Here is a 15,337-nt window from a genome sequence, read left to right as displayed (position 1 = left end):
ATATGCAAGCGTAACCTTTAGCAAACACTCAAGTGGAAAACTGTAACGACATATATCTGGGTTGGGAACGTTTGTAAACAGAATAGACGTCAAATTGTCAAACTAGCCTCCCATAATTCTTTACTGATAATTCAACAGGTGTCAAAGACAGTGACACCTCCCTGATTTGTGTTGTGGTGCAGACATAATGTAATAAGATGTCACCTGATCTTATTTGTATTTTTATTGTTGTATTTGATTGCATTGTAATATTTATTTATGGGACAATTTGTGCAATAACATTCCACCTTATATGCACTGTGTGCATGTTAGTGTTCATACTGTTTATACAGACTTACATCTTTAAGTTACTGGCATTTCAACTGTTCCTTTTCTGAGGCATGTTTTTACTAGCTCTTTAATTGATGCATATTTTTTTAACGAGCTCTTGATTATTGTTTTTGATGCATATTTTTTATCTATTTTAATTTTTAGCACTGTGTGATTTTCTTCTGCTATCCTGCTTTGCTGCTGTAACACTGTAAATGTCTCCGCTCGTGAGATGAATAGAGGATTATCTTATCTTATCGTATATTTTAAACTATCAGGAGCAGAAAAATGTCAATTTCTGTGAAACTCAAAGGGAGTGATCGCAATTAAGAAGAAACAAGAGTTAATGTAACAAGGATTCAGTCAGAGTGAAAGGGCGCTCTCACACATACGGTTGGTTTGCTCTGGCTGAAATCAAAGACGGCTGTGGCTCAGTGGAGAAGTGCTCAACAAGACGATCAGGGGTCCGATCCCCAGCTCCAACAGGCACGTCTGCTGGGGCAAAACACTTCACTCCAAGATCCTTCCACTGCTTTGGCCTGAACAGGAATGTCTAATACTGACTGAAGACAGCAGCCTGTGTGTCGGTCTGTCAGATTTATAACATGATTTAACACACGTACGGCAGTGAAGAGCACCGAGGGCCCGGGCTACAGAAGAGGCGATGCTTCCCACAGTTCGGTCCCACTGAGGTCGGTTCATGTTCTTCATACAAACAAAGTACACCAGAGTCCAAAAGAAAGTGGACAAATTGAAGACGTGAAGACGAAGGGGCTGAAGTCAGCTGAGTATCACGCTAACGCTGAACACCTTCACCGATTTAAATTGGAAATCTAATCATGTACATACACGCGTTCAGAGTGGGAAGGCTCCATCCACATCCCCACCTTTATCTCTCTGCCTGTGACACACACGCACAAGCACCACAGTTATTTACCACAGATACTTATCTACTGGCTTCTAGCCGAATGGTATTTGTGCGATTACCATCCTGTGGCAGCTGACAGCCGGCGGGGTGACGAGTGGACGGCATCATAAATAATGGCTGCCATCCATTCCGACTGTCAGGACGAGCGGCGTCTCATAACGGGCCGAGAAGGCAAGAAAACACAAACGTATGCTGGCACACACAGAGACAGTGATTTATGACCCTTTTACCTCCTGTGTGCAGGTGCATGGGCAAAGAGCAACACACACACACTCCTATTCCAGACATTACCTCACCAATAATATTCAAACACTAAAAGCCTGGTACACATTAACTAATGGTGAGTTTTTTTGCTCCATAGTTTTAGATTTTTGGTGAAGACAAAACTTTTCTGTCAACACTGTGAGAAACAAACAAAGTTCCTGGTGGCTAATTTACCTCTGACAGGAATGATTTCTACATGTGACAGACTTTGTCCCATAAGGGTTACCGTGGATACGCCTCCCCAGTCCCTCCCCTGTAGTCACGGGAGGGAACAGACCACCACCGTTGCATCTTTGAATGTTTCACTTCTCTTCAAAATAATCCCTTTTAGACCACTCAGCTGGCGAGTCAAAAGTATTATCCTCATGACATCAAACATCCGAGTCTTTTACTGATCCGTTAAGTAGTATTTATTTAATTTTTGACCTGTTTTTTTTTTTTCACAACCTTCGATCTTCCAGAAGACCCTTACGTCTGGTAAAAAGCAAATACAGACCTCACAGTCCAAACATCAAAATAAAAGTCAAAATTAAACTATTTAAAACATACAGGATTTACTTGTTGAAATCGTCGACTGTAAGTCTGAGTGAGGACAGCCGTCTTCTTCCTGCAGAGACTTGTTCAACTGCAGGAGATTACACTTCCATTCATAGATTTAGGTAGCCTGCCGCGAAACCGCTTTTTGCACGGCCTATTTTAAAAAAACACGGCCTTGAAATTATTGCACGGCTTGACCTAGGCCGTGCAAATATCTACATTTAATAGACGTGCTTACTACACAGGTTTCTATACGGTGCGCTAAATATCTGATTAGGCTACATTGTAATTCTGGCAAAGAATATGTTTGCCGAATACCGGTACTGAAAAGCTTAAACCCGATCCTGTTTACGTTTCTACAGCTACCCGTGCCCTATTTGGTAGACGGCGTGTCAGCCGGATGATGATAGCCGCTATGTAAATAGCGTCATATGATAGCAGCTAACCGCTAACTAATAAATTCAACAAAGGAGAAAAACGCAACACAAACAAAACCAACGAAGAAGACATCCAGTAGTTCATCCACTTTGTCATTGGCATGTGACTGTTTATTACAAGAACTCAATCAAGCTTTGTTTCAGAGAAGGCTGTGAGCGGCGAGGAGAAATACACACGTAAACAATCAGCTGTGTTACAGTCAATGCTTTAAACACGGCGGAGTTTTGTTTACCGACGTAACACTGGAAGTGACGATTTTTTCAACCAATCAACGGACTGCAGGGTTTAGCTCCACCTTTTCGGGTCAGCGCCACATTCGAACATGTTGAAGGATGATTGACTTATCAAGGTCTATGGATCTATTATTACTGGATGACACATGTAATATTATGAATTTATGTGTTTGTTTGTTTTTTAAAGAAAGTGCAGATAGAAGTAGTGGGCCAACAAAGGGGTTAGACAACATGAACCAAGTGAGTCAAATGATGAAGGGGTGTGTCAGGGCAGGGGCTGTACAGTAAATCAACATTATCAAGCTTGGGAAAACTAAAATGTGAAAACTAAAATGTGTAACAATGCATCTTATTGAACAGAATGCATCATTTAGAGACTTATTCAGTATTCTTCAAAACCAGTGTGTTAGGGAGCACATAACCTCCGCTACGCCGTGCCGCGCCGCCGTGAGTGACACTGAAAAAAATTTGCACCCCCTGTATTTTTTTTTGCACCCCCTGTTTTCCCATTTCTGCCTAAATCACTGCTTCCATTTTGGCTTCACTTTTCAAGAGGGTGCTGCTTGGTTGATATTTAGTAATCAATGGCTATAAAACATGCTGATAGTTTGAAAAACTAAAAGCTGCAGAATGTTCTGCATTATCTATGTGTTGTGAATCTATGTATTTCCACAGCAGTGCGTTGCTGTTGTTGTGCACTCTCTCTGTTCCACTGCAGGAATAGATTGAAACATTCCACGTTTGTGGCTGATTTGAGTTGACGGACAGTTCCATTACAATCTCTCCCACTCTCTTGTGTATGCATATGTGTGTGTGTGTGTGTGTGTGTGTGTGTGTGTGTGTGTGTGTGTGTGTGTGTGTGTGTGTGTGTGTGTGTGTGTGCACTTGAAAAAACCCACCATCTGTTCACAGAAGCAGTTGTTAAAGGGGTGTTTACCTACATTGCAAATTATTCACACAGGTAAGAGTTTTTTTTTTTTCCACTTCCATGTAAAAAATGCTGATAACACAGTGGGAGCTGGGATGATTATCTCGTGAGTTCACTGTGGAATATTTTTAAAGCAACAACACACTCGAGCTGATTGTGCTTATCTCTACCAGCATGAAAAAACACAGACCTGCGGGATAGCATGTACACACGAGTAACTGCATGCAAACACAGGATAACACACACACACACGCACACACACACACACATACGGGTTTATATTACATCACGAGGACCAATGACATGCTGGTGTCTTATGGGATCCACCCTTTCTGAGGATCCTACAGCCCTAATTTTAACTTGTAAAATCATGAAAAATTTAAGAGAACACAAAAATCACTTGAAACACTGAAAACCCACAAAAAAATTTCAAACCTGAATTTTGATCCTCCTGGGGACAAAACCTGAATTCTGGTTCCTCTTGGGGACCGCTACTGTTCTGCCTATTTGCATGCAATTACAGCATTATTAAGACAGTTCACAGCTCCTGATGAACACCTACAGTGACTCTGGTTATCCAGACTGTCACACTGACAGATCAGGTTTACAATCCAAAGAATTAATGATGCCAATATATGAGTTGATAAGAGAGTTGATAAAGATTACCAGTATTATTACTTTACAGGCATATTGGTTCAACATGATCTCTCCCCGATACACAATACAAATTCTTTTAGAATTAAATCATGCAGTATCTTACAACACAATCCAACATTTGTACTGCTTTCACAGTTGTCAACGTTTGAGCAAGATGAATTATTGGTTGATTAGAGATGTGTTGTCAATAAAGTTGTTTTTAATTTAAATTGTGGTTTGGTTTGTTAATAGATCATAGTGTACCATTAGGACAACCTTGTTCTATTATGACCACAGCCTGGTCCTGGAACCTTCACTGTGACATCAAATACCTGTTCAATCAAAGATAATCAAGATTCTGTACTGAACAATGGTTTTATTGAACATCCATTAATAAAGTGATCAAAGTTAACAGATGTCCTCCAAATGTCCAACAGCAAGAACTGCCCTTTGTGCACGTTTCCATTTGATAAGAGGCAGTACCCTTAATCAACACTTGACAATTTTACTACACTGTCAAAAACAAAACGCACCTATTCATGCAAGATTTGAGTGCTTTGGACTCTGTGTCTCAATAACAAATAACACTATGGAAAAGGCCCTACAATCCAGTCAAGAGTTGCATCCTGTGTAGTGATGTATTCAGCCATTGATTTGGTATCTGTCACACATTAAATGGAAACCTTTAAAAAAGTGCATATGAAAATTTACTGAAAAGTCGAAATTTGACTGAAAAGTACGAGCACTTTTTTTTAAAGGTTTCCATTTAATGTGTGACAGAGACACCAAATCAATGGCAGAATACATCACTACACAGGATTCAACTGTTGACTGGATTGCAGAGTTGCATCCTGTGTAGTGATGTATTCTGCCATTGATTTGGTGTCTCTGTCATACATTAAATGGAAACCTTTAAAAAAAAGTGCTCGTACTTTTTAGTCAAATATTTGTGTAACCTTTGAACACTGAGCAAAATGATTTTCAAACATTTTTTAGCTCACCAAATTTTGTTTAGTTGTAGTAATGCCACACTAACATGGTGGGATGAATTAAAACATCATTTTAAACCAAGGTTTTGAACTACAATATTTTTGTAGTTTTATATGATTATAAAAAAAATCTGTGGAGTATTCAAATCTCAAAAACCCCACAACTGGCAGAAACAACAGGAAACTGTTCAAAACAAAAGCCTGACTAAATCTTTTCTTATCGTTTTGCACTTTCACGCTGAGCTGCTGTGATTCGATTTTTAACATAATACTTAACAGCCCTCCAGGTTCTTGTCTTCAGCTCTTGCTGTGATGTCTCGATGCAATTCATACATTCTGCTTTCCCAGGAACTTTCCCCGAGTCTATGAACACCTTTAGTGTTTTTTCCACTGCACGAACTTCAACATGTGTCCACGTCCTCTTCTTTGAGGTTTCTATGGCAGGAAGACAGAAAAAAAAGACAATTAGATCTATAGACCCCATTGCTAGTCTCACTCAAACTCAACACATTCACATTGTCTTAACGTCAGATTTCAAAGACCAACCAGCTTTAATAGTTGATCAGATGTGTAATTACATCAAGCGATGTCCTGAAAGCTGATATTTTGATAGAAACTAAAATGGATTACATCACCAGTTGTACTGACTGATGTGGTACTAAACCAGTTACGTATTTGTTTTGGCGTTTTTCTACAAATGCACCAATTAAAATTACCATTCAAAGTAATAAGCAAACGGCAGCTGTTTAAACTGAGCCAGGTATAGAAGATCCTTTTAGCTCGTTTATCTTGTTTTCCATGTACAATCTTTCATTTCTTTCTTTGCTTTTACATAAAAGCATCATACAGGATAAGAAATGTACCAACTACAACTTGTCTTAATAATGCTAATAATAGAAATATCTGCTAAGTGGTTCTGTATTGAAAAAGGTAATAGGCAAATAGGCAGTCCAGCTTGTGTCATACCTGCAGCAGAAGATTCATCTTGCTGTGCTCTGTCATCTATTTGGGGTCCTAAGAAAAGAATAAAGAATAAAGTGACCTAAGAAATAAGGTCAGCTTAAAGCAGGTTTTCTGTGTCAGGCAGCAGCTCTACCATCCAGCTGAAAGTATCCCATCAGTAATAACACAGGTTATGAACTCCATTCACACATTTCTGATCAATTGCCTCATTAAAAACATTATTTAGCTCATTTTGGAATACTAACACATGATTATATTAATTTTTCTGCTTTTGTAAAATAAAGTTACAAACAAGAAGCAAGAGGGAGAGCAAAATGTCAGTGTATAAAATACCATCTTCATGATCATCAGTGATGGATGTCAAAGTCTGTCTCTTAGGTGCAGAAGGGCCTGCTGAAAATAATGCAGAAAGGCAGCACTGTTATTTTGTGAATGTTAACTTAGTGCTGTGCCGTATACTGGTGTCCACGTTATATCGTCGGCCCACTTCATGACAGTATGGATTTTCAGGGCAGCGGTATACCGTCATTTCTCATATTATTCACCTTCCGGGCGTAGGGTATTTAGCTCCCGTTGCTCTTTTCGCACCGCCTGTTATACAGTTATGTGGCGATTAGATTAATTACCAAACTACTGGTTTAACCAAATCATGAAAAAAATATGTAATAATGTTAAAAAATACTGTGATACAATTTTTTTTTGCCATACCATCCAGCACTATGTTAACTTTTCCTAAAGTTTATCAAGTTATGATATTTAAAAAGTAGCATGCACAGCTTGAGTGTGAAATACCTTTCTCAAAATCATCATCGTCTAGCTGGACACACTGCTGCCTTCTTGGTGTAGAGGATGCTGTTAAAATAACAAACTCAATCCTTGTCTTTTTTTTATTTGTCAGTGTACATAAACGAGGAAAGAATGACATGTGTAGTTGGTTAGTAGGTCACCTAATGGTGTGGCATCTTCCCCAGAGTCACTGGGAGGCATTTTTCTTTTTCCTCTTGAAGATCCTTTAACAAATCAGGCATTATGAAGTTACCAATAATGCTGTCTTAATGTTCTTTAACCACATGCATCTCCCTCCTTGCCCCTGCATAAAGAAAGACATACAGCACCATGTGCTGTACAGGGCACTTGCCCAGAAGAAAGACTTAAATGTAAAAATCACCTGTTGATTGACTGCTGAAAGATGAGTCCTTGTCTGTCTCCACGTCTGAGACCTCACTGTCCATCGCTTCCAGAACTTTTTCTGAAAAACAGGGTTCAAAAGTGTGAAAAAACAAACATCTCCTCTCAGAGAAATATGAATGTAAACTGAATAAATGTGTTTACCGTTTGGATTTATTTGGATTTGGTCCAGGCTCATTCCCTTGAAGTCTGATAGGCGTCCTTGTTCAAGCGCGCACAGGACTTTGCTGACTTTAGCCAACTCCAGAGTTCCTTCAGGTAGTCGATAATACTGTCTATGAACCCGAATGTCATGGCCAAGAAAATTTGCAAGCACATCCATCTCATGATCCTTCAGGTTCAGGACCGTGGACAGTGTGGAGATCTGCTTCCTCAGCTTGGTTGAGGAAAGAGTTTCAGGATGTTTGGCTCCACATTCCTTTGCAATCTGTCTGATGGCGTCTGATCCCCTCAGGTGAGTCTCTGCTTCAGGTCTTGAGAAGAAAAAGGGATTTTCATCAGGAACACCACAGGTCCTCCGATGTTCAACCAAAGTTTCCATGGAAGAGAGCATGTCTGGTGTTAGAAGGATGGGAACTTTCCTGTTTCTCTTCCCCCTTATTTCAATGCGCTGAAAATGCTGACAAAGCTTTCGCTCCAGTGGGGAAAGTCCTTGTGCCAGATCAGAATGGACTTCTGAGATGTCTCTAAGGGTAAAGGCACTCAGTGGCATCTTTGACACCTCACCCTCTCTCCTGCGGTTGAACAAAATGACCTCACACAGAGTCAAAGCAGCAAACTTGGACCAGTTTCTCTTACTGGGATCATTTGTAAGCGTCTTTTTGTATTCTTCCCTACACTTTTCAATATGCATGTGCATCGTCTTCACATCTTCAGTGAAGGGGAGGAGATGGGGAGTGTTCCATTTAGCCTCTTTCAGAGTTTGTAGGGCTCGTGATGAAATACTCGCATCCCACTTTTTCTCATACAAACTGCGGCTCTTCTGCACATTCTTCAGAAATTCCTCACCATCAGACCCAGCCATCTGCGCCTCACACTCGAGAATATCTGAAATCTTCTTCAGGCTATGACCGAGCTTCAAAGCTAATGAAGGAGTTTTGTAAATGTTTTTGTCTTCATCAAAGCCAGCAGCATCTTTTACCGCTTCAACCACAGAGTTGAAGTTGCAGGGTATATAAAAGTCTTCCATTTTTTTAAGTTTACCAGATTTTCTCGAGTGGCAAACTAGTCTGCCTATTTCTCGCATTTTCTGTCTAATGTACTCATGTTTGGTTTTGTCATGTCCATGCTTTGCATACAAATGCTCTCCAAATCTCAAGATACTTTTCTCCTCTTTGATGATGACTGCAACTTCATCTTGATGCATAGCATTCACCAGCTCCCAAACCTTTCTGCTGACTCCTTCTGGGACTGGCTGCGCAAAGGCACAGAGCGACTGGATCCGACTTCTACCAGGCTTCTTTGTCGCACACTTTTGTGCAAGCTTGCACCTGGACATGTGTCTCCATAATGACTTTCGTTTAAGCAAAGCTTCACAGTTGATGCAGTGCATATAATCACTAGCTTTCACATGATTCTCAGATTGCTGTCTTGGGATTAGTGTTCCAGAACCAACTTTTAGAACCTCATTATTATGTGCACGATTTCCTTTGTTTCTTAACAAGTCCAAATGCAATTTCCGTTCTTTTGAGTTCACCGGAAACATTTTTGCTTGTGCCACAGCTGGTTCATTGCTGTGTTTGCGCATCAAGTGTCGTGCCATTTTATGGCAGTTCACAGGACAGTACAGACAATAGTGCTTTTTATTGTAAACTCGAGCACCATCTTTCTTTTTCTGGAGCTTCAAAACAGACACATTTCCAGAGCTTGTTTCACTTGAGAGTCCACTCTCTGCTCTCCCATCATCCTTAGCAGATAACCTGCTGGACACAGTCTTTCTGCAGTAAGTCCTCTTTGACGTCTTTTTTCTCTTCAGTTTCAGCGGTGAAATCTCAATTCTAAGATCTGATCCGTCTGAACTGCTTTCCTTTGCTGATTCTTTTGATGGACGGTATTCATCCCCACTAGTCTCAATGCAGCTTAAAGAGGTGTCCGAGTTAGCAGGCGCCCCAGAGCTTGGGTTAGGGTTAATTAATTCTTCAGTGAGCTGAAAATATAAATATAATACATGCTAAATTTTCTACCAAAACAATAACCAGTCATAAAATGTCTATGAGCCCACTGCCAAACTTTGAGTCAGTGTTAAGTATTACTGTCAGAGTATCAACAGCAAAGAGGTTAAATAGAGGATAATACAAAATATTCAGTATGTAAACTTACAAATATGGAGTCAGTTCTTTCCAGTGTTGGAAGTTCTGGGTCAACACTGAGAGCAGAGCTTGAGCTTTCAGGAGTTAATATCTCTGTACTGTTACCACTGTTGAAGCTTGTTTCCTTTGTTGGAAAAATAGTAATAGAAACCACAGTCAACATTGGCCACCATAATACACAGAAAGGTGATATAACACAATTAGATCCTTTGATTAACATACTGTTCTAACTTTAAAAGCAAGAAGTTTTCATCAAGTTAGTGTCAAATTAAATGTCAGGGGCTGCAGTCGGCCAGACCCAGTTTAATGGCAGTCTGAGGGCCTGGCTGTACTTAGGATGTAAACAAAGCAGACTTCTGATTAGTCAATAAGAATCAATAAAACTGACAGTGCAGCGTTTTTAAGACAATGTGTTCAAGGCCCCTTCACACAACTAAGGCATAAGTGTCTCTATTCATATAAATGCAGCTGCACATCCACTGTGCTACGATATGTTGTATGTTCTAATTTCCTGGTGGGTTGCTGCTGATTTATAACAATAACTGTTGAATACTTACCAAACTGTTGAAAGGTGCTAGGTGTTCAGGAGAAGGTTCTGATGCAGCCTGCTCCTCTGCCTCCTCCTCTTCATGAGGCTTCATCACGAAGGGCTAAAGAGGTAGAGCACACAGAAGTTACTGCTACAGTTTCTGATGTTGTGTCTGTACACACACAGTGAGATAGCATCATGGTGGAATGGTTTGGTGCTGATACAATGAACTAGGGCTGAACATTAGGATGTGATGCAGAGATCGAGATGACAGATCACTGCCACGGTAAAGACCACTGACTTAGATAGTTACACATTTGATTCAAATTCCAATTCTGCAACCTAAGTCAAGGAAATCCTGATAGACTCTATTGATTCATTTCTTAAACACATGGTAGGTTGGTGCAGTACTTGTGTATATCATGCGCAGGGTCGGGAGGATTTCTATAAACATGTATTCTGATACAGTTACTAGTTAAAAAATGTAATCAGTAATGTAATCCAAGTACCATAATATTAAAGTAATGTAACTTGATTACTTTCAATTACTTTGGATTTTTCCAATACAGAATAAGCTAATAAAATCAAAAGAAACTAAATATCAATAAAATGACTAATGTTTGTGTATTCTGTAAGACAGCTGAACATTGTGAGCTTGTAAATGAAATTGAGAAAACCAAGTTTAGGCAGTAGCTTATAGTCCTACAATGAAAATGTTCTTGACCACATTGTTCAGTCTATTAAGCAAAAAGTAAACAGCTTCTTTTACATGGCAGACACAATATGCTCCATTATAGTTCACAGTATGGATTAAGAGCTCCCATAATGCTGTTTTAAACACACAGTGTTCACCTGCCACATTTTCAACAAAAATGCCAAACAAATGAAAGATAATGAACATCATGATGTAAATTCAGACAGTGGGCTTTTTCCCAAAGAAGCTACAAGGCAGCAATGGTAGTAATGTATGACGTGGTTAGCATTGCTTTCCCGGGTTTGTATTTGACACGCAAACGATACATTAATGTACATTTTTATGTACGTGAGAGAAACTTTGCCAGTGGTGGGTGTGTGGTGTGGGATTTTCACATTGATGTGAATGCAGAGGCACCAACTTTAATTACAGGCAAATCAGCGCCATTGTTTAACAAAACAATCCCTCCCAACCCCACACACCATATCAGCATCACAGGTCAAAATCACAGGTTTTAAAATTGTAATCCTGCATAATAATCCCAAATTTACTAAATGTCATTGTCATCTGATGTTTTTTTCTGTAACTGTAGTACAGTTACCTTTTTTATTGCATCATAATCACATAAGGTCGTTACATGTATTCCGTCACTCCCCGAGCCCGATCATGCATTATGTGTGTGGAGTGGACTTCCTTGAGCTTACCGAGCTGTTGGAGGCTGGCACTAACTCAGATGTCTTATCCTGTGGTGACGTACAGTCCCTTTCTTGGTATGGCAGTCCTGAGGACTAAAATATAGACACCTGCATGACCTAACAAAATAACACACAACTAAAACACATTGTGTAAGAGGCCCTCTGAAATAAGTTAGAGTCATTATACAACATCAAGCTTTCAAATGCTTGCATGAACCATTTTCCCCTATGTTTACTATCTACCGCAGATAGGTGCATGAGGAATTATACAATTATGCAATTTCTACCATAATATAAATGACCTAAAAAACTGCAGGGCTAGTGATATTCTTAATTTTCTTTTCTGGCAACAACTGAGTACAGTTTGCTTACGTTCTTACCTTCATGCAACATCAATATTATATCAGATGTGAATAACAAAGACCAATCATCTTTACCTCGGTTTGGTGATCCACATACTCCATGTACTTGGATAAGCACTTATCATGATGATCCCTCAAACGCTGTAAGCGTGCAGAAAACCTAGACAGAGTACTCTGTCTGCAGGACATAAAAACAAGAACAAAACCATCAGGGAGTGCAGGTACATTTTTACTGGAGTTATGTCACTGGTCTGATGCAGCTGACAAGCTGCTTTGTTTACATCACATGCACATTAACTTGCATATTAACACAGCAGACTGAGGGTATCTGCTGTTAGCTACACACACACAGACTGTACGTCACACGTCAGCAGTTTCACACAGCACACTATCAATAAATATTATCCTTATCCTGATCCTTACTGAAGAGTGAAAATAGTTTGTTGTCCATGGTGCTACTGCCAGTTTCAATTTAATAATTTAGGTGCCAGAGCTTAGCTCCAGACTCCCACTTTAACCCCTTGAAATATCAGAGCAAAAATCTAATTTATCAGAAAAAATTTACAAACGTTGTCTAATGAGAAGCTAACTCATGTTGACTTTCTAGCTACTATAGAAATGAGTGAGGTCTTAGCAGCTAACGCGCTAGCCACAATGCTAATCGTTATTTCTAGCTAATATAAAAACTATTGAGCTCTTAGCAGCTAACGCGCTAGCCACAATGCTAATCGTTATTTCTAGCTAATATAAAAACTATTGAGCTCTTAGCAGCTAACGCGCTAGCCACAATGCTAATCGTTATTTCTAGCTAATATGAAAACTAGTGAGCTCTTAGCAGCTAACACGCTAGCCAAAATGCTCATTATTATTAATAATTTATGTGACAAAAACTGTAAACTTACTTAGATTTCCCGTGTGTTAATGTTTTCCTCCGTTTGCTGTGTCCACCTGTCTCCATCCTCTCTCCAACCTGATTGACCTTCTCCTCACTTGCAGTTAGGTTGTGTGAGTGGGGGAGGGGCAGAGGTCAGATGGGGACTGCACGTGTCAGGAAGTGTGTCAGACCCCCCCTGTCATTGCATGATTAAAACAAACTAGAAATAAAATATTTCAGATAATTATCCTACAATATAACTTAATTAAGCTGTGCTGATGTCATCATCCTGTTTAGAAAATAAAATTGTGATCCTGTCTGTTTTACAAACCCACACTGTCACTCTGAGTGGGGGATGGGCATAGGTGCGTTGGGGACCGCAAAAATCTGGAAGTGTGTGTCAAGTTGATCATATTTACTGTGTTGAATGCGCAGGGTTTGTTTTTTAACCCTTTACAGGGCATTCATTAAAATACTTTGAAATTCAAAAATTAAACCTCATAGTGTTATTCAGGGACATAACAGAATTTCATTACTGTTATAACATTTTTTTTTTTTTAAATGTTTTTAAAAAACAGGAGCCTGTGAGCAGTCAGAGGTCAAAGGCCAAACCGCCAACCTTTAAATGCTTATAATAGTAAAACGGCTGCGCCGATTCTCTTGAAAATTTAAATCTTGGTAACACTCTGCACGACAAACAAGCCTGCAGGGTTGATGCATTTCTAAAAAATCCCTTTCTTGGAAAAAACACACTATACCCCAGCTTTACACACACTTGGAGAAATGTTTTCAACTTTATTTCACCAGAATATGTTGAAGCACATGACAGAGATGCAGAATCTACATTTTCAGACTCGTAACTGCTCCACATGAGCTCTAATGGCAGAAAATCATGATTTCCTTCAATTAAGACTCTATTTGGCTCCCGTTTGGGAACGGAAGTACCTACGGCTCCGAGCTCGGTGTATGTATATCTTCATTGCCCCACCATGAAGCAGTAGAAATTTCAAGTCCCTAGCCGCTACGGAACCCAAGTTACGGCTCCAGACTCGTTTCAGGTGGGGGGGGGCAGTCCAAGACCCAACTTTCAACGGCCCCGTGCTCGGGCTCCTTAACACCCAGAGGTCTGACATTTTCAGAGCATGACCCCAGTGAGGGCCAGATGACGTGTGAGGAATTCTGTAACTGTAGCTCTTTTCCTTGATTTTTGACCCTTGAATCAAATTGAGAATCACAGATGGTGTTAGCTCCATCATGTCCAAGACCCTGATTTATTCTGAATCCAAACAGAGCAACTTTTTTTCTGGACCACCTAGAGGGCCCAAATTTTTATATGTTGTACAGGGGCCCCAGGCGGCCCCTCCTGTTGTGTTTTCACACCCCTCGCTCCTTTCGTCTGGCCACACGGAGGCGCCAAAATTGAGATTTTTTCAACTTTACGGCCCTGCCAATCCGTCAAAATCAGTCCAAATCAAGTGAAATCTTCAGGAGGGACTCTGATTTAATCAGGGAACAACATATCCCAAGCTGGGCCCGCCTCCATCACCCGTTAGCTAACTTGTTTGTGGGCGGAGCTATCGACTCGCTTCCACCACTCTATGAATTGATAATTCAGGGAGATTGCACAGTCCAAAAATCAGGCTCTCAGCTCATTCAGGGGCCTCCTGATTTCAAAAGAGCAAAGGTCAACATTGGAATTTGAAAAATGTGTCTTTTTTGCCGCCATTTTGGACTGGAACCACGCAAAGCTCCACATTTAAAATTAGTAGTTGCCCATATAGCCAACATCAATCAACCAAATTTTTGTGCTTGTAGCCATCACCAAATTCAAATGAGAGTCAATAAGGTGTTTTCCCGCCAGAACCGACCCTTACCTGACCCCAACCCATGTGTGATTGACCAATCGACTCGGTTACACCACAACACGATAGAGCCTTATTTGGAGATCAGCCGGTTCAAATTTCAGGTCTCCCACTGTTCCAGGGGCCGAACAGAAGCCTGTGAGCTGTCAGAGGTCAAAGGCCAAACCGCCAACCTTTAAATGCTTATAATAGCAAAACGGCTGCGCCGATTCTCTTGAAAATTTAAATCTTGGTAACACTCTGCACGACAAACAAGCCTGCAGGGTTGATGCATTTCTAAAAAATCCCTTTCTTGGAAAAAACACACTATACCCCAGCTTTACACACACTTGGAGAAATGTTTTCAACTTTATTTCACCAGAATATGTTGAAGCACATGAAAATTTCAGACTCATAACTGCTCCACATGAGCTCTAATGGCAGAAAATCATGATTTACTTGAATGGGTAGGTGTGATGGGTAGGTGTAAAAGCGCTTTGAGTAGTCGGAAGACTAGAAAAGCGCTATACAAGCTCAAGTCCATTTACCATTTACCATTCCTCAGAATGCATGAGTCATTCATTTGGGCTGCTTCTATTGATTTCTGATAGATACTGTAC

General features: G+C 40.2%; 2 protein-coding genes and 1 long non-coding RNA gene across 10 annotated transcripts in view; all 3 read right to left on the bottom strand.

Moving 5' to 3' along the window:
• Nucleotides 1-15,337, bottom strand: part of nrxn2b (neurexin 2b) — a 730,611-nt gene that overhangs the window by 564,737 nt on the left and 150,537 nt on the right. The window lies entirely within an intron of this gene.
• LOC306841245 lies at nucleotides 5,491-7,455 on the bottom strand. The gene is made up of 6 exons (XR_013781456.1): nucleotides 7,394-7,455; nucleotides 7,173-7,235; nucleotides 7,018-7,077; nucleotides 6,559-6,618; nucleotides 6,229-6,276; nucleotides 5,491-5,697 (listed from the first exon to the last, which is right to left on the bottom strand). It is a non-coding gene; the product is annotated as an uncharacterized lncRNA (long non-coding RNA).
• On the bottom strand, nucleotides 7,489-13,329 carry LOC306841592 (uncharacterized protein; the record flags this gene model as incomplete). The annotated part of the gene is made up of 7 exons (XM_079371535.1): nucleotides 12,905-13,329; nucleotides 12,078-12,180; nucleotides 11,650-11,733; nucleotides 10,280-10,372; nucleotides 9,733-9,846; nucleotides 7,558-9,559; nucleotides 7,489-7,517 (listed from the first exon to the last, which is right to left on the bottom strand). The coding sequence occupies exons 1-7, from the start codon at nucleotides 12,958-12,960 to the stop codon at nucleotides 7,489-7,491; spliced, it is 2,481 nt and encodes an 826-aa protein (XP_079227661.1). The 5' UTR covers nucleotides 12,961-13,329.

This window comes from Symphodus melops (assembly GCF_947650265.1).
Source record: "Symphodus melops genome assembly, chromosome: 20".
Taxonomy (NCBI): domain Eukaryota; kingdom Metazoa; phylum Chordata; class Actinopteri; order Labriformes; family Labridae; genus Symphodus; species Symphodus melops.
This window is presented reverse-complemented; position numbering and strand designations above follow the sequence as displayed.